At 45.9% G+C, this 25,961-nt stretch overlaps 3 protein-coding genes across 5 annotated transcripts; 1 reads left to right on the forward strand and 2 right to left on the reverse strand.

Moving 5' to 3' along the window:
• Nucleotides 1-307: 307 nt before the first annotated feature.
• LOC108042806 (microfibrillar-associated protein 1) lies at nucleotides 308-10,011 on the forward strand. 3 transcript variants are annotated; one of them, XM_044457891.1, is made up of 5 exons: nucleotides 308-1,463; nucleotides 8,752-8,913; nucleotides 8,971-9,132; nucleotides 9,193-9,530; nucleotides 9,588-10,011. In XM_044457891.1, the coding sequence occupies exons 1-5, from the start codon at nucleotides 441-443 to the stop codon at nucleotides 9,988-9,990; spliced, it is 2,088 nt and encodes a 695-aa protein (XP_044313826.1). In that variant the 5' UTR covers nucleotides 308-440; the 3' UTR covers nucleotides 9,991-10,011. The 3 variants fall into 3 exon arrangements, with proteins under 3 accessions (XP_044313826.1, XP_044313827.1, XP_016976749.1); XM_017121260.2 differs by lacking the exon at nucleotides 308-1,463 and having other exon boundaries at nucleotides 7,594-8,913; XM_044457892.1 differs by lacking the exons at nucleotides 8,752-8,913; nucleotides 8,971-9,132; nucleotides 9,193-9,530; nucleotides 9,588-10,011 and adding an exon at nucleotides 1,589-2,175 and having other exon boundaries at nucleotides 326-1,531.
• LOC123037416 (mediator of DNA damage checkpoint protein 1-like) lies at nucleotides 2,043-7,100 on the reverse strand. Its single transcript, XM_044457890.1, is given in 12 exon segments — nucleotides 2,043-2,512; nucleotides 2,575-2,982; nucleotides 3,044-3,085; nucleotides 3,142-4,668; nucleotides 4,719-4,814; nucleotides 4,880-4,978; nucleotides 4,981-4,996; nucleotides 5,054-5,208; nucleotides 5,262-6,032; nucleotides 6,095-6,551; nucleotides 6,635-6,835; nucleotides 6,900-7,100. Coding segments are annotated over 12 exon segments (4,098 nt in total). The 5' UTR covers nucleotides 7,011-7,100; the 3' UTR covers nucleotides 2,043-2,297.
• A 224-nt stretch (nucleotides 10,012-10,235) lies between the features above and the next one.
• Nucleotides 10,236-25,900, reverse strand: LOC108042805 (lysosomal-trafficking regulator). Its single transcript, XM_017121259.2, has 18 exons — nucleotides 25,857-25,900; nucleotides 24,443-24,718; nucleotides 24,288-24,364; nucleotides 23,833-23,995; nucleotides 23,661-23,771; nucleotides 20,796-23,370; nucleotides 18,054-18,833; nucleotides 17,554-17,996; nucleotides 16,511-17,494; nucleotides 14,881-16,455; nucleotides 14,578-14,748; nucleotides 13,791-14,516; nucleotides 13,535-13,668; nucleotides 12,723-13,476; nucleotides 12,160-12,660; nucleotides 11,201-12,102; nucleotides 10,678-11,145; nucleotides 10,236-10,620 (listed from the first exon to the last, which is right to left on the reverse strand). Exons 2-18 carry the CDS (start codon nucleotides 24,545-24,547, stop codon nucleotides 10,500-10,502), a joined length of 10,590 nt encoding a protein of 3,529 aa, XP_016976748.2. The 5' UTR covers nucleotides 24,548-24,718; nucleotides 25,857-25,900; the 3' UTR covers nucleotides 10,236-10,499.
• Nucleotides 25,901-25,961: the final 61 nt, after the last annotated feature.

Raw genomic sequence — 25,961 nt, forward strand, 5'->3', positions numbered from 1 at the left:
TAGCTGATTGCAACGGTATAAACAGAAATAGTAAATCTGAATTTATTTGTTACATTAGAAAAAACGGTTTTAAAATTATACAAAATAATTTCTTTCTAAGGTTAAGTGAAGTGAAATGTAGTTTTGCAAATATAGTATAGTTACATTTGATACTTAATTAAAACTGTAATAAAATAAAATTTGTTTAGTATGGCCTCTTAATATTAAAAACCAAAATAAATTGTCGTATACTCTTAAAAATATCTTAAGGGCTCGCTGTATTCGATATGTATCTTATTTTTTGTATACGATAGTCGTGCATTATCACCAAAACTCGACAGCCCTGTTGCAATGTTTACGCGTCGTGTTATCACTATAGCAACCAACCAATTGCATCTGTTATCCGTATTTTACTGCAAACCGGTGCGTTTTGACTCGAGCTGGCTCGACATGCGTGAGGAATGAGCGATACGGACACGGACGACACCGATCTGTTGCTGCTCATACCGCCCAATTACTATTCGGAGGTGAAGATGAGCTCAGGCGCAGGCGCAGCGGCCGATGCACTGGCCATGCCCCCGCCCCCCGCGCCCACAAGTGCGGCGTACCAGTTCCTGCATCCCAGCAAGAAATCGGAGCTCAATAACATAAATGCACGGTTGCAGAACATCGGACTGGATGCGGAGGATGATCGAGGATTTGAGCCACCATCGGATATATCCACCATATCCACGAATACCGTGAGAAATGCAGCAGGACGGCCAAACAGGGAGCTCCATGGCATGGTGCACTCCACTCCAAAAAGTGGATCTGTGGAGCCTCTTCGCCACCGACCCTTAGAGGATAACATACTCCTGGAGATTGATCACTACCTGGACGACAACAATGCACATCGCTGGCAGAGGCAGGATCATCACCTGCATCACCATAGCGATGACCATCTGCGGAACGAGCGGGTGGTGCAAGAGGGTCATCCGGCGGCCACATCCTTGCCTAGCATGCGACTGGCTTCCTCGTCCTCCGGCGCTGCTTCAGTGAAGGAAGTAGTGAGAGGCGCACGCAACAGCTTGAACGACAACAAGCTTATCAGCCTGAGTGAACTCTGGGGCAAGAGTAGCATGTCGAGAACTGTCCTGGACAACAATTCTCCCAACCAACTCTTGTGCAGTCCTTCCCTGAAAGAGGAACAACTGAGGAGACAGCATCTAGAGAAAACTGTTCACACCCTGCAATCCCAACTGTTGGAGTACCAGCAGCGCATATCAGTGGCCATCGAGGTAGATCGTTCCAAGGATGCAGCCCTCAGTGGAGCTGAGCAAACAGCCCAGAGCCTCAACTACGAGGTTCAGCAACTTCGTAATGCTCTCCACCGGCTGGAGACGGACAGAAGCGAATCTCACACCAAGATTGATGCCCTGCAGCACGAGTTGTCCCAGGCTGTCCACTTGGCCACCCAGTTTCAGGAAAAGAATGATAAATTAGAGGTGGAGTACGAGGCCTGGAAGCTGCGCGAACTCAAGAGGATGAAGCGGGATCGCGAGGAGCGGGATAAGTAAGTTAACTTCTACTATCTTTGGAACCCGCATTTAATTCTTCCCCTATCTTACAGCAACGAACGCGAAAAGCTGGACATCGATCGCATGCGTAACATGACCGAGGAGGAGCGACGACAGGAACTGCGCCAGAACCCCAAGCTGGTCACCAACAAGGCCACCAAGGGCAAGTACAAGTTCCTGCAGAAGTACTACCACCGCGGCGCCTTCTACTTGGACGAGGAGAACGATGTGCTGAAGCGCGACTTTGCCCAGGCCACGCTAGAGGATCACTTCGACAAGACCATCCTGCCTAAGGTGATGCAGGTGAAGAACTTCGGCCGTTGCGGGCGCACCAAATACACGCATTTAGTAGACCAGGACACCACCAAGTTTGACTCGCCCTGGTACGCCGAATCCTCCAGCAACATCAAGTTCCACAACGAACGCGGCGGCGGCATGAGGCAGCAGTTCGACAAGCCCACGGGCTCGAAGCGAAAAAAGATGGAGTAGTTTTACGTAGACCCACAATTTTAAGCATAATCGTATGGATATATTTGACGGGCCATATGAAGGCAACCATTTGTACAACTCAAATTGTATGGCCACAATTAAGTTAGCCCCAACATGAAACAAAAAATTAAATATGAAACAAAAACCTAAAGTTAAAGCTTGATAGTATGCTAGTCTGGGACATTGTTAGTGATGTGCTTTTTTTCGTAGGTAATCAGGAACGGCTCCGAAGTTTGGCAGGAAAAAGTTAGGATCAATGTCAAAATATGGCATTTAAACTTTGAGCTTGTGCTCGTTCAGGAGTTCCGCATTGTGCCGTACAAGCGCCTGCATAACGCCCTCGGTTTTGATGAAATGTACTTTTTCGTGGTTCCGCAGGCGTCGATGGAATTTTTGGTCCTTGCTGGTGGTGACCACGTACAGCTCCACACTGAAGGCCAGCGAGGGCGGTTGGGTGAGCACCTTTCCGCCGGCACTTTGAATTATGACTGGGGGAGATTAAAAAGAGTTACACAACAAATTGGTAGAAATTATACTCAGAAAGACTTGCCTTTCAATTCGATGGGCTTTGGAATGATGTCTTCACCGAGCATAAAGTGCAAACCACTTAGCAAACGAGTGTGCTGCAGTACAGACAAGGGCTTAAACTTCATGGTCTCCTCGAACTTGGCATCACTAAAAATATGATCTGCTTTTACTTCGATGGTCCTGGTCTTCTTGACGGAATGCAGCCAATTGGTGGAGAGAACGGGTTTATTGGAAGCGATGGCTATGAGGAATTTGTAGGTCCGCTCGCCTTTGTCCATGATGAGAAGGTCGCACTGGACGGGATCTTCGGTGATTTCCACCACATGTTTCAAAGATTTTAAGACAGATTCCAATGCCGGACGGTTACACATGGTGAATGCTATCTTAATTTTTCCATCCGTTTTGGCCTTTCTCACATATTGATTAAATGCTAACGGAAACAATATATTACAAGTTAGAAAGATTTTAAATTTCTTGGTGAGCGCAAGTACCTTTAAGTGAATCCGGATCTGGCTGGCTGAATCTCGTAGTGGCTGCAATGTAAGATTGTTAAATTTGGCAATACAAAACCAATAAGAATATAACTTACTCGCGCCTGATCTGTTCATTGGAACTTCCTCGTTACTTGAGGTCTTAGCCTTTTTGGTATTGGTAGAGCTGGTTGACGGCTTTTCAATGGCTGCTTCAGTTTTGAGCTTTTTGTCACTGGCGTCATCGACGGACGGTGTCGCGGATCGCGACTTTGTAGAACGATTTGCTCTTGGTGCACGAACAGCTGGCCCCTTGGCTTTCGTACCGCTAGATGAAGGCTCTTCAATGGACGGCGTTGCAGAACCCAACTTGGGTCCACGGACCTTGGAATTAGCAACGCTAGATAATGGTTCTTCAATGGAAGGCGACTTGGCTGCACTAGTCACCCTGGAACTAGTCCCAGAGGTTGAGGAAGTCTCTATTTTGTCAACACTTGCTCTGGGTATACGGACAACTACACGTTTTAATGAAGTCTCCATTGGTTTTTCATCGTTCATCGTTTCAGCATCTTCGACGATCGTTTTGCGCCTGTTTCTGGTCATCACTTTTGGCATATCTTTGGATGTGTCCGCCCTATTTGCCTCAACATTCCTGGCCTTTCTTCCTTTTTCCGATTTGACAGGTTTTTCTGCCTTAGGGTCCTCAACATCTTCCACGCTAGCTTTGCGCCTGGTTTTGGTCATGGGCTTTGGAGTATCATAAGATGAATTGGCAATATTGGTCTCGGCGTTTTCGGCCTCTGTTCCTCCTCCTGCATTAGGCTTCTTAACTTCTTCTTCGCTAGTCTGGCGCCTAGTTGTAGACATTGGCTTCGCCATTTCTTTGGATGTGCCTTCTTTACTGGTCTCCAGGTTCTTGGCCTTTCTTCCTCTTTTTGACTTCACAGGTTTTTCTGCATCAGGAGTCTCAACAACTTCAACATCCGCACTTTCAACCTTTCTTTCCTTCTCTGAAAGTGCATCATCTACTTGGCTAGTATTGCGCCTAGTTTTGGTTATTGGCCTGGGAATATCATTGCATGTGTCTGCCTTGTTTGTCTCCACGACCTTGGTTTTTCTACCGGGCTTTCGAGTTTCTTTTTTGGCAGTTACAATTTTGGGCTTTTTGTCACTGGCGGAACAAGGCAATAGCTCATCGATAGATGGTGTTGTGGATCGCGACTTTGTAGCACGAGTTGCTCTAGGTGCACGAACCTCTGGTCCCTTGGCATTGGCACCGCTTGGTGAAGGCTCTTCAATGGACGGCAATAGATCATCGACAGAAGGTGTTGTGGATCGCGACTTTGTAGCACGAGTTGCTCTTGGTGCACGAACAGATGGTTCCTTGGCATTGGCACCGCTAGATGAAGGCTCTTGAATGGACGGGGTTGCGGATAGCTCATCTTTAGATTTAGCCTGCATCTCATCTTCAACTTTATTCGTTTCTAAAGAGTTTCCTGGAGTACCGGATCGGTTATTTATTATACTTCTACGTGCTTGCCATTTATTGGCCATCACTTTGAAAGGAGAGTTTATTTTATCATCCTTATCTTTTTCTTCTGTATGCGGGGATACATCATGTTCTTTGCAAATAAATTTGTTGAGAGCTGGAAATTTTTACATAAGTATAGATTTCATGGATTCTCCAACCACTTACGTTCTGATTTTTTATCCACTGAAGTTGCTCTCCGCTTTCTCAAGTTATATTCCAATCCCTGAGAACCCTCTGATGTTCGTCTATTTTTTCGGCTTGCTGTGAAATAAATGGTTTTTTAATACTTCTCCGATTTATGTATTTATAAGTTATAAAGGACATACGTGTTTCCGGGGGAGATTCCGATCTGGCTACGCGTTTGCGACTGCCATCTCTAGTGCCCTCAGAGCGCCACCGTCTTTTGTTACTAATGTCACCGAAAACCCCTCGATTTGACAAACCTTTAAAGTAGAATATTGTTCTTTATAGCTAATGGACCTAGGATATCTTAAAATTACCTTTTGAAAGTGATTCTTATCTTTAATCACGCACGGCTTAAAGAATTTTATCGGCTCTTCGTTAGGATTTACAGGTGATGTTACGATTGTCCCAGAAATCATTTCGTTGAGCACAGCATCTATTTCATCACAAGGCTCCTCGACGGATTTTGAACCTGAAAAGGATAATGTCATGTCCGTAATACAAGATATTAACTGTTGTTATTACCTGCAGCTTTTTCGGTATTGTTGTCGTGTGGAATATTTTCTTTGTTACCAAAACTCAAGGAATTCTGATTACCCGGATTAAATTGTTGTGTTTCTATAAAGTCCTGACACCTAGAGCTATTAATATTGGCGGGAAACGCTTGAGTGGCTATGAAATCTTGGTTGCAATTCGTATTAGCTTTCGGTGCCTTAGGAGAGTCGGGTGGTTGTGGACGTCTAAAATTAAACGCCTGAGTAGCTATGAAGTCTTGGTTGGTTTCGTTATCTTTTGGTGAATTAGGAACTTTGTCTTGTTGGGGGCGTCCCAATTTAAAAGCCTGGGTTGCCACAAAATCTTGATTCGGTACATCTTCGTCTTCGCTCTCACTTTCCAACAATTTATTTTCCGGAAATCGTTGAGTGACTATCGAATCTTGATTCATTTCTTGACTGCTGGCTGCATCCTCTTTGTCGGGAGTTGCAGTAGGAGTCTCAATGGTGGCCACAACCAGCTGTTTAACGCCACCAAACTGTGGTGTGGTGGTATTTGCTACGTTTGAAGGACGGACGAAAGGATCTGGACTATTGGAGCCTGAACGCGGCTCATTGCCCAAGATCAAATCGAAAAGATCAGGGGTGCAGATCGGACGATCTTCGGAGGGAGCTGACAGTTCAGGAGTTATGCAGGCATCACCGCTTGGCAGGATTGCGGTGCTACTTAGGGCACAGGATTTCGAATTGCTGGCTGACCAATTCAAGGCACTCATTTCCAAGTCGGTGGCATTTAGTTGATCTAAATAATTCAAAGTATTTAATTAGGATTGAAAGTTTCCCGTTTGCAAGGGCTGTACCTACCCCGCTTACTATCTTTTTTCTCCAAAGTTTCTATTGGCCTTGGTAGCGGCAGATCAAGCATAGCATCACAAAGGATCTGCGATGAATCAAAGTCATCGATGGCATCCTCGTTGAAGTCCTGAGTGCAAATCCGTATCTCGCTGCCCTGGGAGAAGTCCGCATCATTACTCAACTCTTTGTGGTTAATCACTGGATCATTGAACTGCACAGATGGAAGTTCGGCCAGCAGATCCTGCGTTTCAGGTATCATAAAGTCATCGCCCAGCGACACTTTTCCACTGGTCGACGGTCTTTCAAAGTTAACCGCCTGGGTCTCAGGTATAAAGAAGCTGTCCGCCGAGGTGTTTGCTGACGTGTTGGCGGACGGAGGCTGCGTTTCAGGTATATTGAAGCTGTCCATTGTGGAGTTGTTTGACCTGTCTTTCGGGCATTCCCCAAATCCGCTGCTGTCATGGGCCTGAAAAAATATATTAGCATTGTATTTAGTTTAAATGGAGTATGTGATCCTTGTTTAGGATGGATGTTTTGTGCACTGCTCACCTCATCGTTCTCGTCTCTGATTTCCAGCCTGGCCTCCACATTTCCAAACCGGAGCTTAACCGTGCCGTCGAAGGCTTCCGCCTTGCTGATGTCCGCCACAGTCTTCTCCTGGTCGTTGACGAATATACTGCCAACCATGGCGGCCAGGCGCACAACTCCGCGGCGGAGGATGCAGGCGGTGGCATGGGCCAGTTCCATGGACTGTGCAATTGAAGCGCGAGTTATTTAAAGCCCTAAAGTGTATTTAAAGCCTTATGTCGCTCACCTCATCGGCGATGCTGATTTCCAGACCCTTTTTCCGCCCAATCCTGTAGATTATATCTGGTTCCAGGTGTACCGCCGGTGACCCGCAGACAATCAAGCTTACATATGCCATCCTGAAGCGTCCCTGGCGGGAAAATTAATAGAAAAACACTTGCTTCAAACAAAAAATCTGGTTAACAGAGTCCTTTCACGGTCACATTAATCGATTACAGGGCGCCCAAGCGACAATCGATAACCGATATGTCAAAATAATTGAATCATGGTGGTCAGCTCACGGCAAACTGACAAGAAATGTATGTTATACCCTTACTGAGGGTATTATAAATTTGGTCAGATGCTTGAAAAAGACAATCGTATTGTTTATAAGTTAAATTATAATTTTTAAAATGGTTGCTGATTGCAACGGTATAAACAGAAATAGTAAATCTGAATTTATTTGTTACATTAGAAAAAACGGTTTTAAAATTATACAAAATAATTTCTTTCTAAGGTTAAGTGAAGTGAAATGTAGTTTTGCAAATATAGTATAGTTACATTTGATACTTAATTAAAACTGTAATAAAATAAAATTTGTTTAGTATGGCCTCTTAATATTAAAAACCAAAATAAATTGTCGTATACTCTTAAAAATATCTTAAGGGCTCGCTGTATTCGATATGTATCTTATTTTTTGTATACGATAGTGGTGCATTATCACCAAAACTCGACAGCCCTGTTGCAATGTTTACGCGTCGTGTTATCACTATAGCAACCAACCAATTGCATCTGTTATCCGTATTTTACTGCAAACCGGTGCGTTTTGACTCGAGCTGGCTCGACATGCGTGAGGAATGAGCGATACGGACACGGACGACACCGATCTGTTGCTGCTCATACCGCCCAATTACTATTCGGAGGTGAAGATGAGCTCAGGCGCAGGCGCAGCGGCCGATGCACTGGCCATGCCCCCGCCCCCCGCGCCCACAAGTGCGGCGTACCAGTTCCTGCATCCCAGCAAGAAATCGGAGCTCAATAACATAAATGCACGGTTGCAGAACATCGGACTGGATGCGGAGGATGATCGAGGATTTGAGCCACCATCGGATATATCCACCATATCCACGAATACCGTGAGAAATGCAGCAGGACGGCCAAACAGGGAGCTCCATGGCATGGTGCACTCCACTCCAAAAAGTGGATCTGTGGAGCCTCTTCGCCACCGACCCTTAGAGGATAACATACTCCTGGAGATTGATCACTACCTGGACGACAACAATGCACATCGCTGGCAGAGGCAGGATCATCACCTGCATCACCATAGCGATGACCATCTGCGGAACGAGCGGGTGGTGCAAGAGGGTCATCCGGCGGCCACATCCTTGCCTAGCATGCGACTGGCTTCCTCGTCCTCCGGCGCTGCTTCAGTGAAGGAAGTAGTGAGAGGCGCACGCAACAGCTTGAACGACAACAAGCTTATCAGCCTGAGTGAACTCTGGGGCAAGAGTAGCATGTCGAGAACTGTCCTGGACAACAATTCTCCCAACCAACTCTTGTGCAGTCCTTCCCTGAAAGAGGAACAACTGAGGAGACAGCATCTAGAGAAAACTGTTCACACCCTGCAATCCCAACTGTTGGAGTACCAGCAGCGCATATCAGTGGCCATCGAGGTAGATCGTTCCAAGGATGCAGCCCTCAGTGGAGCTGAGCAAACAGCCCAGAGCCTCAACTACGAGGTTCAGCAACTTCGTAATGCTCTCCACCGGCTGGAGACGGACAGAAGCGAATCTCACACCAAGATTGATGCCCTGCAGCACGAGTTGTCCCAGGCTGTCCACTTGGCCACCCAGTTTCAGGAAAAGAATGATAAATTAGAGGGGGAACTGGATCATCGCAGAAAAGAGGCCAAGGATTGGGACGACAGACTGGAGCAACTGGAAATGCAGCTGCACAGCAGCAAGAGGGCAGAAGAGCTATCACACGCGGAGCTCAACAAGCTGAGGGATAAGTTTGCCAAGGTCGACTACCAGCAGGAGAAGGTAAATTGGATATTAAGGAAAAATTGATCATTTTTAAAAGCATATTTAAAATTCTAGCTAAAAGCCCGCATTGAAGAACTGGAAAAAGACAAGAACACGCTTACAAACCAAAAGGAAATGCTGCAAGAATATCATCAAAAACAAAAAGCTCGTGCAGATTCTTTGGAGGCCCAGCGCAAATCCATGCAAGAAACACTGGCAAATCTAACCGAAAATGAGGTGACTCCTTAAAACTTCTCTTTGTTAACCCAATCATATAAAATTTTCATTATTTTTCAGACAAATCTTAAAAAAAAGTTGGATATTCAACAGAAATCTCTAAAGCAGTATTACCAACAGCAAATGGAGAATGTGGTTTCCAAAAAAATGCAGGAATTTCAAGACCAGCTGGACAAAAATGAGGAGCATCTAAAGAATGAGGCACGCGAACGTGAAAGGCTGATAGCTGAGCGAGCCGTTAAACAGCTGGAAATGATCAACGAGAAAAACAATCAGGAACTGAATCTAATCCAGGAAAAGCATAACGAGGAGGTTGAGTTGTATCGCCTTCAGTTGGCGAATGCGTCCAAGAAGATAGATGAAATGGATCTGAAACTCAGCTGTTACAAAACCAAGAGGTACAATTTATATTTTATTAACAACTTTGGGTCTAAGACATATTTTTCTAATCCCAGAGCTGATATTGCGGAGAAGCTCCATGGAGTAATGGAAGCCCAGTGGCAGCAGGCACTTGCAATACTTACCACGCCTACTCAGAACTCTCTGATGCAAGCCAGCGACACTGAAGGAGAATCACCGGAGCTCAACAATGCCCGCATTTATCCAGAGACTCCCAAGACGAGCAAATCACAGCGCAGCAACAGCACGGAGAAGAACAACTTAGATGTGGTGGGGAAACGAGATCCGCCCTCACCAATGGATAAGCTGCAGGCCTACATTGAGCTGCTCCTTAGCAAGTCGCCCAGTGATTTCGACAAACTCGATGAGATTCTGTCCATGGCGACCAAACAGGGAAGCAAACAAAACAAACCAAAAAGCGGAAATGGCAACAGTAAGCCTCCACCCTGGAAGTGCTGACAACAAGAGAAGCTTTCGATAAGTAATATTGTACTTAGTAGTATCTCTAGTTTTATAACCATTTACCCTTACTTAAGAAGTCATTACAATGTACATTGTATTATTTACCTAATAATTGTAAAAGTAAATTTCATAGTTTTGCAAAATATTATTGTTTATTTGATAATATCAACAATTGAAGGCGGCGCGGGCATTTTCATGCGGCACGGGAAAAACAAATACGAAAGGTAAATAATAATAAAAAGTTTTGGTACAAAATTTGTATTTTACAGCTCTATGAGACCTAAGCCTAGGAATCTTATAGTCTTCTGATATATCAATTTTGTGGCGGTCGCAAGAGAATGTTATAATTTGAAATCTTTTAGAAGCAAAACTTCTCGTTGACCAACCAAAAATATGTTCTTTGATTCAGCTGCTTTTTTTTTAATTGTATGTGTCTGTCATTGATATGCTTTGAGTTGAGTTATTGAGTATGTTGAGTGTTCAAACCGATCCAATTCCCATTAACCTTACTTATAGACAATTTGCGGGAACTTTGGGGCATTTCCGTAAAGACCCTCGGATTCCCACACCTGTATGTGAGACTCTCGCGTTAGCACCACCAAATGCTGATGTGTTGAGTAGCAGATGCTGCAATGGGAACGGGAATAATTATTATTTTTTTATATGTCCATGGGCTACCCTTACCTCCGGATGGGCGAAGTGCCCGTGGTCAGTTCACTGACGAAGCTCAGGTTCCAGCTGGACCAGAAGCGCACGAATCCTCCCTCCACTGCGGTGGCTATCACATTGACTCCCACTCCCTCCTTGATGTACGAGTAGCACACGGCCTGGATGCGATCCTCGTGCACCAGATGCTGCACATAACGAGCATTGACCGAGTGCAGTCGCAAAATGGACTTGCCGTTGGGATTCACATTTACATTCACAAAGTCGTCAAGGCTTTCCTCGGTCACCTCGAAGCATTCGTCGGCAATGTTGAGGGAATTGGGTCTGGTTGCAGCTGGCGGAGGCGTTGCTTCCGTGTTTGGGCTTGCAGGTTGTGGCAGCGTATGAACTGTGACAATGTCTCCCAGCGTTGGACTTATAGCCACGTGCGTTATGGGCGACTGATGAATCTCCGCCGGGCGCGCAATCGTTCGCACATAGCTCCAGCTGGATGGAAGGAATTATATTAATTACATTTTTCAAAAAATATTATACAACTTACTCATTTAAATCCCAAATAACAGCTATGCCATCGCGTCCCGCGGTCACTGCAATCTTAAACTCCACGGACAGGGTAATGCAGGTGATTTCGTCTGTGTGGCGCACCAGCAACGTGGGTCCCAGCCAGTTCAGATCGGCTCCATCACGCTGGAAAGCGTCACTGCCAGAGGAATTGCTGGCCGAGTTAACTGAAGAGGCGGAATGGGTTGTATGGAGGTTGCCCGCCTCATCGACTCTCTCTGATCCTCCACCTCCTACCAATGCTTTGCTCGTCATCTTCCGGAAGGCCGAGTTGTATGACAAACTGAATCCACGTGCATAGCTGTGGCGACTCTTCGTTGAGGCTCGCTGTTGGGAATCCAATCCTCCCGAGCACTTGTACACACTCACCCGGCCGGATTTGTGGCCAAACCAAAGCTGATTCGAGTTCACATCGCATCCACAGGCGGTGATATCGTCAAAGGTTCCATTGTGCAGCAGGTTCTTTGGCTTGGCCTGTGGTTTGTTGAGTGGCTGGATCCTAACAATCCGATCGTCGTAGCCCCAAGAGATCACGTTGTACGTATCTGGCTCAGCACCTTGCATCACACTCGCCCTTCCTGGAAGAGCATATACCACATTGGTGTTGCTGAAGCTCACCAAATGCTCGGTGCCGGGTATCTTGTGAATGTTTGCCCAGGAGGGAGGTTTCAGCTGCGGTGATCCTACATAGACGCCCCAACGCAGACCACGAACGGTGGACACTATTGGTTTGTCCACCAAGGAGTAGTCCAGTGCCTTGGTCGCCGGATGTGGTGACTTGAAAAGCTGCCTGGGCATTTGGCCATATGTCTTCACCATTGTCTTGACTGCCTCTCTTTCAATAGGATCGCTTATCTCTGAGTCCAGAAATACGGCATAGGTCTGGGATGGGGAAATATTTGGATAATTAAGTTTACTTTTTAAGCGATTACAACTTACCGCTGGGTGGAAAACGTTGATGGCCTCCACGGCGCTTTCTCCGCTCTGCTTGTAACCATAGATCAGGTCTATCCAATTGTGTATCTGATTTCGCACCAGTTCCGATTCCAAAGCTTGTCGGTGGATAAGCACAAAGAGCCGAGAGTCCCGCTGACACCATGGCGGTAGTGATACATCCTCAACCCGTTCGCCATTCTGTCGACAACCGAATTTAAAGCGCTCGAAGTTCTCGAACATCTCCGGCAGGCAAAAGAACTCCGGAATGAGCTCCTTCACGTCCGTAGGACTATCCCGACTAGCCAATAGCCAGGTGGTGTTTAAGGCATGGAACGTACGATCCGGTAAATCGAAATCATTGTCCTGGTATCGCAGGAAATAGCTGGTAAACGGTGGGACCCTCACAAGGAAATGTAGCACGGTACCGGAATTGGAGTAATGGGAGCTGTAGTGATACGGCTTAAGAATCAGAGAGCCCATGGTGGTGTTGGTGCTGTCAATGTACTGCAAAGATCGAAAGATTTTTATTATGTTCTAAAGGATGTAATGATAGAATGTCCACCGACTGTATAGTTGCTGATGTAGTGCTTCTCGTTCTCCTCCAGCTGTACGGCAATGGGTCGTCCAAGTCGCCGGAAGTTTGGTCCCTCCCTCAGGTCCAAAATCTCCGAGTTGTAGTTGGCCAGCACCCAGGGAAAAACTGGGTACTGCATGAGATCGTTGTAGGTACGCCCGGCGATTTGGTTCAGGGTCATCAGGTACTCCCAGTTGGTGAGAAGACCTTCGCGCCACTGCTGGGTGATGGCCAGCACTTTGGCCTGATCCGGCGTGGCCACGATTTTATCACAGAATACCTCGCGCATGATCTTCCAGTCGTCGGCGTTCTGCAGCGAGAAGAACAGCGACTTGTTGGTGTCCAGCAGAATCTCGAAGGCCGTCTCCTGGTGTTGGTAGCGCTTCAGCCAGATCTCCGTTATGTTGGCGATATCACAGTTCACGTTGAAGTACCGACAGCGGTACGTGGCAAGAAAGTAGAGCTTCAGATCGGTGATAATGATCTCGCCCTCGATCTCGCCGTCCACGGGCAGGAATTTGGCCGCAAAGTTGTAAAGGATTTGAGAGTTAAGCGATATGTTTAATTGTTGATCGTAACTGGATATAAGGTAGTCCAGAGGACGGACATATGGCTCCAGGTCCTCGCGTTGTCCTTGCCTCGGTCTGTATTCGTTCATAAAGAAGCGTCGATCAATGTCTAGGTGGCAGCGACGTAAACGAGTGTGCACTCGAAAGGGACCCTCCGTGTCATCCAGTTCCCAAGAGCTTTAAGGTGGGTTATGGATTAGATTTTGATTATAGACATTCTACAATCCTAGCATACCATTCAGCTCTTTCAGCGGAGTGCCAGGGAGCTCCCTCGTGCGTCATACGGCGTATGATCTCCAGCCACTTGGTGTAGGTGTAGGTATCATCGTACACCTTCATGTGGCACATCAGAGCCTTGCGCTCAGCATTCTGGAGGGGTATAAAGAAAGTTTTACTTGAATTACTGGAAAAATCGTTGGCCTCTTGTGCGCCGACTATCAATTTAGATATATATTATTATTTTCAAATTTTTCTTTTTTAATATTACTAACCTGCAGTTCCGCAACCTTTCTGGTAGTTACCATGGATGACTCTATGCAGTGCTGTACCAGTGGCTCAAATCTGTACACGGTCTTCTCCAGCAATGTCTTCTGTTTGGCGGCCATATTATTACGGTTTTGGTCGAGCCGATCCAGCTCATGGACTAGATTCCAGGAGGAATCATTCTCCTTGATGCCCAAGGCATCACAAAGTCGTTGGAGATTTTCTATAGGCTCCGTCATGTCCTCCAGTAGCGAGAGCCATAGTAGTGCCTTGATCATCTTCGCATCGCAGATGATAGCTCGCTGAAATTCGTCCTGTTGGGATCGCCACAGGGCATCCACTATATAGGAGCGCAGATCCCGTGGACGAGATGGTTGTAAGCCCCAGGCGATGAAGTTGTTGCATCGTTGATTGCTCGAAATCCCATAAGAAACTAGCAGCTGGAAGAGAGCGAGCTCCTGGGAACTAGCCACATAGGTTGGCCCGGTGGTCTGACCCACACCCACGGTGAAAAACTGAGTACAGCGATCAATGAGCAGCTCCACGCGGGTGCGCAATTCCGTGTGACTCAGTGCGGAATCGTTGCAAACCGGTATGCGGAAACTGTTGGGCTCAAAGAACTTAGTGAGCCACTCCAGCTGAAGTTGAGCTTGGGCTGTTCGGAAACTGCGCATTATCATCTGGGGTTGCTTGTCTTGGTAGAAGGATAGCAGGCTGAGGATGTCCCAAACAACCTGGACAAGAGGATAGACTAATGTTAGAGTGCTTTATTAGTTTAATTTTTTAGCTACTTACATTTATCTGGCCCACAGAGCGCAGAGCTCGCTCTCCAATATTTGACAGGAGTTCCAGAATGGACTCATCTGTATTGGATTGACCCAGGCGCAAGGAGTAGATTTTGTAGAGGGCCTTCACTGAACACTGTAACAGTCCTGCCTCCATAAGAAAAATCTGATCATCGGGATTCTGGGAAAAGCAGATAAGAAATCGAATATTAATGGATTATAAAGTTTCTTAAATCAAGAAAGGATTTCTATAATAATAATTTTTGACTGAAATTATAAAACCCTCTTTAAGGTTATAAAATGCTAATTTTACCTGTAGATAAAGACTTAGAAGAGCTTTGAACACCCTCTGTGGTTCAACACCCGCCGCAATGGCCAATAAAGATTGAAGACCAAAACGCTGACGAATCCTTAGTGGTTCCTCGGAGTTAAGCACGTCCGTCAGGTTGCCATGCATCCCGGTAATCCAAGCAAGACAGGTCTCAAACATGCTAGTGTCACATCCGTGGATGGTCAACTGATTGGCCATATGCAGAGGGTACATCAACTTGGTGGCAACATTCAGTTCACCACTGGGCAGACGCTTTGTCAGCACATCCAGCAATTGGATGATGGCCTGGCGAACGGCACAGCTGCGTTGATTAGCCAGCACCAGGAGCAATTCCAGTTTTACATAGTGTCGGGTGACGACGTCCACCGAGGAATCCGGCAGCAGGCATAGGAAGTCCTTCAAAAGGATGAGCAGGCGTTGCTGCAGCCGGATAATCCCCTGTTGATCATAGAAATCCGTCTTCCTATTTGGCAGCGATGTCTGACCCGAACTGGGAGTACTATGACCCGATGGCTGCCATAGCTTGCCGAGATGCAGATGCGGATGGATCCGCCTTCGGGCGATCTTCAGCGGACTCCTCTTAGGGCTATTGGCATTTGTCGGATGACGCCGTTTGAACTTCAAACGCCAACGAGTCGCCTCCACAGGACTTAGCAGTCGCAAGGCGGTCTTGTTGAGATTCGAGCAGTCGGCCATCTGCTCCAGTTGCTCCTCGAATTCGTTGACGGCTTTTCTATAACCAGATGTGTTGGCATGGAGGCGTCGCAATCTCTTTATTCTTTCCGCTCGCTCGGGATCTAGTTCCTGCTGCTGAGGATTTAATTGCCATCGCAGGGAAGTGGTCACCCTGCTCAAATTGGCGGCCACCAGGGATCGTTCCTTTGCGGGTTGCTGGGACGTAAGCAGGAAATAAAAGTGCGAGCGATCGTGGGTTACATAACATTCGCTGGGCTTGTGCAGTAGCAGCAGTAATTTCATGATCTCATCCAGCATTGAGGAATCAGGAGGCGATCCTGCAAATACCGCCAGAATCTGGACAAAACACTCAGCGGCAAAAGGTGAAATTTGAACCGGACTGGGCGACTCAATCACATAGACCTTGCAGAGATTGAGGAGTGCCCCAAGCAAACCCGCTTTCTGGAGTTGCTCCATGTTGAAATCCCTTTGCGGGTGTTTGTCCCTGGTGAGAGCCAGAATACAGCGGAAAAGCATATCCAGAACATCCGAGTGGGTGGCTCCGGAGCGATGCCAGTCGGAGTAACGCTGCAGCACCGCCAGCAGGAGGCGGGGATAGACCAAAGTAGCCATTGTGTTGTCGTTGACATTCAGGGTATCTCCCTTCCGGCTGATCAGCGCTTGGGAGCAGGCGTTGTTCACAATGCTCCGCAGTAGCTGGACATCCTTGGAGCATTTCTCGGATTTTATTACATAACCAATAAGGGCTAGGTAATCCTGGCGTTGGAACTCTGTGTACAGCTGAGCATCCGCGTGGGCCACCTGGAGCAAAAGGTCCAAAGCCAAAGATTGGGTATTCGCATTTCCAGTGAGTTCAACGATCTATAAAAGAACATGGTTACGGAGAGATTCTTGAGAGGATTGGAAGCAGACTCACCCTGGCGAAGAGATACAACAGCGTGGAAAGTCCTCCGCTGAGAGATGTGGCTGACTGGAGGGTCTGCGGCTGATGCTGCTGCAGTTCCCCATACAGCATGTGTCCGTAGGGCTGTCCATAACAGGCCATGTCCAGTTCCTGGCTGGCATCGTAGCTCATCACCAGCTCCGGCTGCTGGGCTGTGTAGACTAGGACTCTGGCCTGTCTCAGCTGCCGCATACAGTCCAAATGGTTGCCGAAATTCGACGACGCCAGCTTACCTAGACTCACAAAACCATAGTTAGGCTTCCAGTTGGCCACTTGGCACTGGGTGAACTCTGTAAAGTCCGGTCCCATGGCAGTAAGATTCATCATGAGCAAAGGATCTGCTAAGCGCCGCCTGAAGAGGATCACATTGGACAGAGCGTATCGAGGGGCAGATCCGTCGAGAGTGGATCGCGAGGAGAAGCTGCCGCCAGGACTCCTCGTCGGTTGTCCTTCGCCCAAAGCGAGTAGCTGAAAGCTGTGCGCCCGCGTAAGCTGGCGGAGATTTTGGAACGGCAATCGCATGGTGTGTTGCTCCAGGCCATCTAGGTATATGCTAATTTCAACGGCATCTCCTCGCTGCTGCAGACCGAAGACCAAATGCATCCACTTGTGGCGTGGCAAACGCAAGTGCTGCAGCTGCACCGCGGATCCCTCGAAATAACCGCCTGGCGAATCCGGCGAGGATTGGTGGCCATTAAGCAAGTGCATCTGTCCGAAACTATTGAGTAGCGCCAACTTTGTCTGTTTGAGAGCCTGTCGGATGGTTCCCCCATTGGCTGCCTGTGTGTTGGCTGAAATCACCGATGCCGTGTCGGCACTGGCCTCCATTTGCTCTTCCACCCGAACCGCGGCCAGTTGCTCATTTGGCTTGACCAACTCGAAAATAAGCTGCATGTTGTGGCTTATGTAGATGCTGACCATGGCTTGATTGGTTCCCAGAGAAAGCAGGTGAAGTTTCTAAAGGGAATGGGACTGAGTTATAGTGGAAATGGGTTATAGTTATCACATTAACATACTGATAAATCCTCTCCCGAATAACGCGTCTCATCATCATTGAACTGCATGGAGCTGCGATGCATCTGCTGACCCCTCAACTCCAACCAGAGTGATAGGGTCAAGCCATCTGGCTGCCAGAGGCGTGTCTGGGTCACCGGAAAAATGCAGGCAGCCCGGGTAAAAAGCGTACTTGTCTGGCATTGTTGGTGATGCAGTCGCACCCTTTCGATCTGCTCGCTTATCAGTGGTTCCGAAGTGATCACAATCTTGCCATCTGTGGTGATTGGAAAGTCAAGCTCCATGTAGGGTTGAGCCTTGTGAAGCGATCCCGAAGAGATGTGGTGCATGTGTCGCATTAACAGATCCACTGGAGGTTGCCGGGAGGCCAGGATTGAGTAGTAACACTGCAGGACTTCTGGGGTGTTTAGGTGGGTAACCAACTCTAGGATCGATTGCTGTAGTTCTGGAAAGGATCAACGTTAAGAATGTAAGGATCTTCATAAGGAATCCCTCAACTCACCCCTCAATCTCGGATCGCTGCAGCTAAGAATCGGTGCGAATCCTTTGAGAAGGCACAGTGGACCCCCGAGATAATCCCTGATGACGAACAGCCGGTTGGCCAGCTGGGTGAGACTCTCCGTCCATCCATTTGGCTGCTTGATGCAGAGAAGTGATAATTCCGCCAGCATTTGAACGACCAGCTGGCTGAGTCCCTGGTGCATAATGTGGGTTCGGTAACGGGAAGATGGCTGAAACGGGGTCCACGATTCATTGGCTGCCATCACACCTCCATTTATTTCACACTCGGACTCGCTGAGATCAGCAATTTCACCATCCGCCTCGTAACCCTCATCAGCGGTGAGGTAAAACTCGTGCTCGTTCTCACTGAGTTCCAGTTCGCTGTCGGCGGCGCAACTCAAGGAGGCCCGGGTGGAGAAGTAATCCGCATCCACGCCCACATTCACCTCACTGGAATTGGGTCTCCTGCGGGGTGTGGGCGGAGTGGCCAGGGAGTTCTTGGCTGGCAACTTGACGGGCTGCAATCTGGGCAACTCCACGCTGCCGCTGTTGAAAGATCTGGCACGTGGTCTTGGCTGTTGCGAATCGCCCGATGGACTGCTGACCACGCCAGCTGGTTCTTGGTGCGTGCTCGACAGCTCGGCGATCTTCAGCAGAGTCTGCAGGGTCTGGATCACCGCATTATCCCGGGCATGCTGGTCCCCATGATCCGTCCAATTATACGTGGCATGGTTTAAAATAATGGCTCGCAGCTTGCGCAGGTGCTTCTGCATCTTCTCCACTGTGAAGGCGAGTAGATAAACCGCGGATTAGTGAGAGATATGGTGACTGATAACAGGCGACTATCTTCCGTAAACTAGAGCAAGTCGTCAGCGCTGGACGAGCGCCAAAGCAAAAGTGTCGTCTCTTGTCTGGAATGTATCTCGTTTCGGTGCCTATCTCGATGTGTGTTTCCTCAGTCTGTATCTGCGATGTTGTAACGATGTGTACCCAGAAACCAGAAATTCAATCCCGACAGCCTGAGCCTTGTAAATGCCGCGTATTATACTCCGACCGACTGACTAACTGTCTGCCTAGCTGGCTTATAATTAACTCTCTTAGTCCGCAGCCACAATCACAACCACAACGCCCCGTTATTAGCCTGAGTCTAGAATCGAGAATCTAGAGCTGGATTGGAGGTGAATGTGGGTGCCTTGTTCTTGTCCCACTTCTAGGGCTTCCCCAGAGAGCTGCTCGACTGTTGTGTATTTGTATATTGTATATTGTCTATTGCCTATTGCCTATTGGAAACGCATTAGCCGCGGAATGCCGTGGAACCCACCAGATGGGCGGTTAGCCAAGGAGCGAAATTGCAGCCAAGTAATGCCCCTTAACTTTGCATACCCTTTTTGCTTCAGTTTGGTGAATATTTAATATTACTAAAACAAAGTTAATGAACGGCCCTTGTCAGAAGAAAACCATGGAACATTGCTATCTTAACAATTTATAAAGTTTTATGATTTTACATTGTGAGAAAAGATACTTTAAATGAAAATATTGAATAGAAAATACAACTTAGTTGCATTTTTTAAAGTATATGTTTAACAAAAAATCAAAAAATTTAAAATTTTTCATGAAAGTTTTTATTATTAAAGAGCTGACTAATTTCAAAATACATTTTTTTTAAATCATTAAACTAGTCATAACTTTGTTAGTGACAAAAAAACTCCCTATATTATTTACCGCAATATAATTTATAATCAAACAAGAAAGGAAAGCTAACTTCGGGCGGAGCCGAAGTTGAAATACCCTTGCAGAATATTCTGTAAATTATATTCTCCAAAATTATTCATATGATGCATTCTTAATACTCATAAAAAATCCCAACTTCCTAACTTTAAAAACAACAAAGTTATGGCATTTCCAATCGTTCAGTTATATGGCCGCTATAGGATATAGTCGGCCGATCCCTATGAATATGGGTCGGATTGATTGGCCAAAAATAAAACCCATAGAAAATCCCAACTTCCTAACCTTACAAACACCCAAGTTATGGCATTTCCGATCAATCAGTTATATGGCGGCTATAGGATATATTCGTCCGATCCTTATGAAATTTGGTAGGTCGGATTAATTGGCCAAAAATAAAACTTATAGAAAATCCCAACTTCCTAACTTTAAAAACACCAACGTTATGGCTTTTCCGATCGTTCAGTTATATGGCAGCTATATGATATAGTCGCCCGATCCGGCTCGTTCCGACTTATATACTACCTGCAATAGAAAGACAACTTTTGGGAAAGTTTCAAGCAGATAGCTTTAAAACTGAGAGACTAGTTTGCGTAGAAACGGACGGACGGACAGACGGACATGGCTATATCAACTCAGGAGGTGATCCTGATCAAGAATATATATACTTTATAGGGTCGGAAATGTCTCCTTCACTGCGTTGCAAACTTTTGACTGAAATTATAATACCCTCTGCAAGGGTATAAAAATTATGAATTTTAATTATGGAGAGCTCTTTCTTACTACATACAATTGATGACTAATCACAACAAAATTATTTCAATTAATCATACATATGTAATTTGAAATACAATTTTATTGAGTTAAATATTTAATTCCCCTTTTCAAAAATAATATTTAATAATAGAACTGTAAGCGTCTCAACTTGGAATACTATAGACCTATCAACTCTCCAATTCGACATACTCATCAATTTTCATAACAGGTATTCAAGCGAACAATCTCCGACACTTACCTTCTTCGTTTTGAAAACCCTTGATGCAGATGGCCATGGTCGCCTCGAAGAGTTTAAGCAAGAGTTTCTTGCATTCACCGTTGGGTTCGTAGAGGCAGAACAAATCCGCATCAATATTAGCACTTGTCGGTGAGTTCCCACTTCCTTCGCCTCCCGCACTTCCGCCAAATAAAGATCCCACAATGTTGAATAATTTGTTGATTATGCCATTGGCTGCGGCCACTTCCTCTTCATTTGGAAGGGCCATGGATTTGGTGGGACAATCATTGCCCGCCTGACTGCCACGGATGTCGAAGAGGACTATACTCTCGTCCGGTTCGGAGGAGAGCAGTTGTTGCAGGAACGAGTTGGTGGTCATGTCCCGCGAGTAATTATCGTATGTGTCAATCACCGATGCGTAATCCAGAGGCGAATCCGCGTAGTCCGAACCGGCAGCCGTTGTGACCGAGACTGAAGCGGAGCCACCGAGTGGCAAATGCGAGACCAGGGTTTCCAATGAACTTGAGCCGCAAATGCCAGCTGTGGTGGGCGTGGCTGCGGTGGATGATGCGGTTGCCCCCGTTGTGGCTTTCGGCAGCATGAGGAAACACCCCAGAGCATTGTAGTTTAGCTTTAGAATGTCAAAGATATTTTTATCCCCATGCCGCAGCTTCTTCTCCTCTGGAAGCTGCTCTCCCGTGGGCGTCTCCACATCATCCTCATTCTCATTGTCCAACATTTCCACGGGTATAGAGTAGATTTTGGCGAATTCGTTGTAGAACAACTGACTTGTCTTAAGCAACTCAAAGTTCAGGGTCCATTGCAGGGCTGTTATGTAGAGTATGTCTGCTGGCTTGTGTCCGTCGAGCTTGACAGGATTGGAGCCCTCGTCCAGCCAGAATTTGCTGCGGGAGTTCTTGGAACACTTGTGCAGCAGAGCCTGGAATAACTGCGATGCTCTATCGCTGCTGTTCAGCTGCAGTTGGATAAGTCTCCTGCTCAACGTGATTTGCTCCTGGCTGTTCTCGCCCAGAAAAGCTATGTTGTCAATGCCCACCTTGATGAGATCACATACTCCCCGCTGGAGTTCTGGTATGGCCAAGAGATCCTGCATATAGCGGATGTTCTCCTCATTGTAAAAAGCTTTGACCAGGCGAATATCGCTGAGGTACATTACGAAGATGCTAAGGCATTCGTGCAGAGCTCTGTAGTTTTCCAATTTGCTGGGCAGCAGAAGTGGTGCAACTTTGCTATTCCTTCTCTGCGATCCTCTACTTTCAATAAGGTCCTTATATTGCCTGAAAATGGGCAGAGCCACCTCCGCCAGGATTCCAGATGCCAAATCATAGGAGAGCAAATAGGCGATATGTTTCAAGTGCTTTAAAAATAGCAACATTGCTGTGGTGTTTAACAGTCCTTTGTAGTTTTCTTTGTAAATATTCCGTAGATCCAGGTGAAAAACAGGAGATTTAAGTTTATCCTCGCATTTTGGACAGCCCTGAAGATTTCGTTTCACAAAGATGGTGTGAAGAACATTATAGTGTAGAAATTTATAAGCGCACTTTTGATAACTGCTGGTTAATTGAGTGGCCAGTTGCAGGCAGGTGGCGTAATTCCTGGCATTGTAGTGGCAGCAACAGCTTCCTGTTCGGAGTAAGCTCCTCACACTGTGCTCCTGCAGCTCTGCCTCCAAGCTGGGCAGCAGATGATATAGTTTTCCCTGGAAATAGCAGCTCAGGGAACTTGCTCCCAAGCAATGAAGTTGACTGCTCCTCTGCCTTTTGTGTCTTGGATGTTGCTGCTGTTTGGGCAAAGCGGTAGATGTACTGCTCTCCATGAGACTTTGCAGGTGCTGCTCCTGCCTGGAAAGATTATCCGTCAAACGGAGCAGCATCTTGTATATATGCAGGAATATGGTGGAAGAGGAGTTCGTTGACTTGGCTGCCTCTTGCAAAACCTCGAAGCAGGCATCGAAGTGTCTCACGTCAATCTGGTTCAGTTCCTTTACGCCATTATCCACCAAATTGTGGAGGGTACCGAACATTATATAGAGAACACCATAGGCCAGCAGAGGATTCCTTCGATTGGCGGTCAGTGCATAGAGGAGTTGCCCAAAATTGCTATTGAAATCATGAACATTTGGCTGTTGTTGTTCCAGCATGTAAAAGTTATTCACACAATGCGCTATCAATTGCAGCAGCTCGAACTTAATAATCTCATCATTGTCGCCGGGGGAATCCTGCTCCAAGCTAGCGCACAAATGTCCCAGTGCAAAGTTGTGAACCGTCACGCTCAGTTGGGATTCCTGCTCGGCATCCACACACCTGGTCAGCAATTGGATGAGCAACAGGGCCAGTTCATCACTGCTCTTCGTGGTTCCTTTAAAGCTCTCGAAATTCAGTTCAATTGTATTGGGTAATTGACTTTTTGGCTGCTGCTGGCGTCGCTGCTTTTTGCTTTGCGAATTGAGGTAGAAGCTACTGATGAACTGGGAAATGCTGGTCAGGGGAGGCAGCGGCTCGTTGGACGGGCTCCACTTGCAGTTGGGGAACAGGTTGATACACAGCTGGCACAGGCTCTTCTGAGAAGCAATATGCTGCAGGCAGAGGATGGTAATTGATTAAATTTAAATAAATAATAAACATTGGGGTGAATCAATTGAATCTGGGGTGGAAAAACAAGGAATATTTAAATGAATAAAAGGTAGGTTTAATATAATAATAATAAGAATTACTTATACATTTATAATGAAATTATTATTATATAAAGCACCACAAAAATGTTGATTTTTTTTTAATGTGTGTGAAGCATAGAAGGTATGTTAATTATTCTTTTCAAATAAATTGATTCACCCTAATATTATTAAAATAGGCTCTTTTAACTTGCCTTGATATCCACGCGCAGCAAAAAGGCCAACAAGTGATGGCCCAACTTATCGGTGAGAAAAGTCCGCAGGGCAAGTATCTTATTGCAGTCACTGGGAGTGCTGAGTATGAGCTGCCAAAAATGTAATCTTAGTGTGCTGATCCAGGGAAAGGGGTATAACTTGGACAAAAACCTGGGCTAGATTGTGTTCCTTGCGCAGCTGCTTAATGCACTTGTCCTGTTGATCCGGTTCCTGCTCCGGACTGCTTCCCTGAGATCTCTTCGCCTCGCTGATGATTTGGTAGACCTGTTTCAACAAAAAAGAACAGAGCTCCTCGGGCATCAGGTTGAAATGGCTGGGAAAATAGGCAAACAATATGTAAATTTATTATTATTTGTAGAAAATAAAGTTCAAACTTTCTTTAAAAACATTTTGTAGAGTTGCTTAAATGAAATGGATTCTGTGGCTTTTAATTAATGAATATTTTATCGAGTAAGTGTACATTCGTCGTTTAATTTTCTTGATATAAAAATACATATTGATATACCTTATTGAAAAGGTATGAAGGTCAATTAATATATTGAAAATATAATATATGTATATACTATTAAATATCTGTAAGCATAGCTATTTTAAGATAATTTTACCTATTATGCCAGGCATCTTCCAAGGTCTTATCGTCCAGAAACTGGAAATTATACAGCAACAGCCAGAGCCAGTGGTCCTGTGAAGGGGAAAACAAGAAAAGACAAACAACGATAAGACCTGAGAATATCAATGGGCGAAGGAGAAGCGCACAAACCTTGACACTCGCATCTTCGAGCTCCGAGGCCTGGAGATATTGGCTCCACAGTCCGATCAGGGTATCCAGCAGCAGCTGTTCCTCCTTCACCTCCATTCCGGCCATGGAGAAGAATCACAGATAATGGCGATCGCGAGGGCGAACGTGCCTCCCAACAGGCGACGGCGAAGAGTCTGCTCCGGCTGGTCAGCGGATGCTCCTCGGGCATCGAACAACGTTGTGGACGCTTGGAGCGATGAGACCAAACTGAACGCGGCGATCGGAGGAGAACGCCAGCTGTAATTACAGAGCAAAGTTAGTACATACAGTCATGCTTATATAACTGAAATCGTAATCAATAAGAATTTAAAATAGTGCAGATAAATACTGTGTAAATATTGATATCTTTTGAATTTTCTATGGTTTACTGATTATTATAACTTTAAGATATAAACCTATTTGGCGCATTCACGTATTAAGTATAAAAATAAATATTTTCCTTTTTGTATATTCAATTTTGTTATATTTTCGTTTAAAATGGTATTTACTCAAATGTAAAATTGAAATGGCGGTTTAAATTATAAAGTCGATTGTGAAATTTCATACAAGTTTCATCTTTCCATCTGGTTCTACTGTATGAATTAGATACATTTTAATATTAAATTCAAAATTTTAATAATCGTATGACAAAATTAGACAAAACCATAAGTTTTAAAGGCAAGATCTGGAATTTCAGAAAAGTAAGACTTTAGAAGGATTCAAATCCAGATTTACAAGATATAATTTAGATGTTGGTAGCTTCTTTGTTTAAATGATTACTTTGCCAGGAAAAGTTCAACGTATGGAGGCTTGACTGTAACTCTTTTGTGCGTGAGATTACGTGGAGTGATCAGAGGATGAGGAGGTGGAGTTGGAGTGGGATGAAGAGGCCACGATGATTACTTATTTGCCCAGAGGCACTCGGCCGGTGATGTTGATAATTCGGTGCAGAGTGGAGTGGAAACTTTGGTTGTTGTTGCGGGAAAACTATTAAGATTGCTATTTATAGATCGGATCGGTGGCATTGCATCTCGATGGGTGGGTTGTTTCGGTGGGTTGCCAAGCCGGTAAGATGATAGATGGATCGAGGGGATGGGGATGGGTGGTGCGGTGGGTCCAGTGGAGCTCCATCAGAGTAAATAGCTGGCGATGATGCGTGTCTGTAACGGCCAGTGGATCCGCGATAAGCTGGAAACTATGGAAATCGGAGGAGGAGACCATCTTATTCGCCATCTTATCAGCGATGGACTATAACGTATATACAGAATATTTAACATTTGAACCGCACCAACTCCTATTTATCAACTGCGCAGCACCGAATTATTCATCGCTAGACCGCATCTAGTATTTGGGATTTACGAAATATAATAAATAATAAATATGGCCCATAGCTCACCGCAAAAATTTGTAATTTTCACGACAGCAACAACAAGTGATTTCAACACGACATTTTCTTTTTCGGTTCGTTTTGTTTTGTATTTTAGCAATTTAAGCACTTTTG

The sequence above is a fragment of the Drosophila rhopaloa genome, unplaced genomic scaffold (assembly GCF_018152115.1).
Source record: "Drosophila rhopaloa isolate 14029-0021.01 unplaced genomic scaffold, ASM1815211v1 contig_163, whole genome shotgun sequence".
Classification (NCBI taxonomy): Eukaryota; Metazoa; Arthropoda; class Insecta; order Diptera; family Drosophilidae; genus Drosophila; species Drosophila rhopaloa.

Coding starts and splice junctions, on each gene's coding strand:
- LOC108042806 (XM_044457891.1), top strand. CDS start 441: ATGAGCGATACGGACACGGACGACACCGATCTGTTGCTGCTCATACCG. Junction 1,464..8,751: donor AAAAGAATGATAAATTAGAG/GTGGAGTACGAG, acceptor GATAAATTAGAG/GGGGAACTGGATCATCGCAG. Junction 9,133..9,192: donor CAAATCTAACCGAAAATGAG/GTGACTCCTTAA, acceptor ATTATTTTTCAG/ACAAATCTTAAAAAAAAGTT.
- LOC108042805 (XM_017121259.2), bottom strand. CDS start 24,547: ATGGCCGGAATGGAGGTGAAGGAGGAACAGCTGCTGCTGGATACCCTG. Junction 16,456..16,510: donor TGTTGTATCTCTTCGCCAGG/GTGAGTCTGCTT, acceptor GTTCTTTTATAG/ATCGTTGAACTCACTGGAAA. Junction 13,477..13,534: donor TCCGCTGAAAGAGCTGAATG/GTATGCTAGGAT, acceptor CCCACCTTAAAG/CTCTTGGGAACTGGATGACA.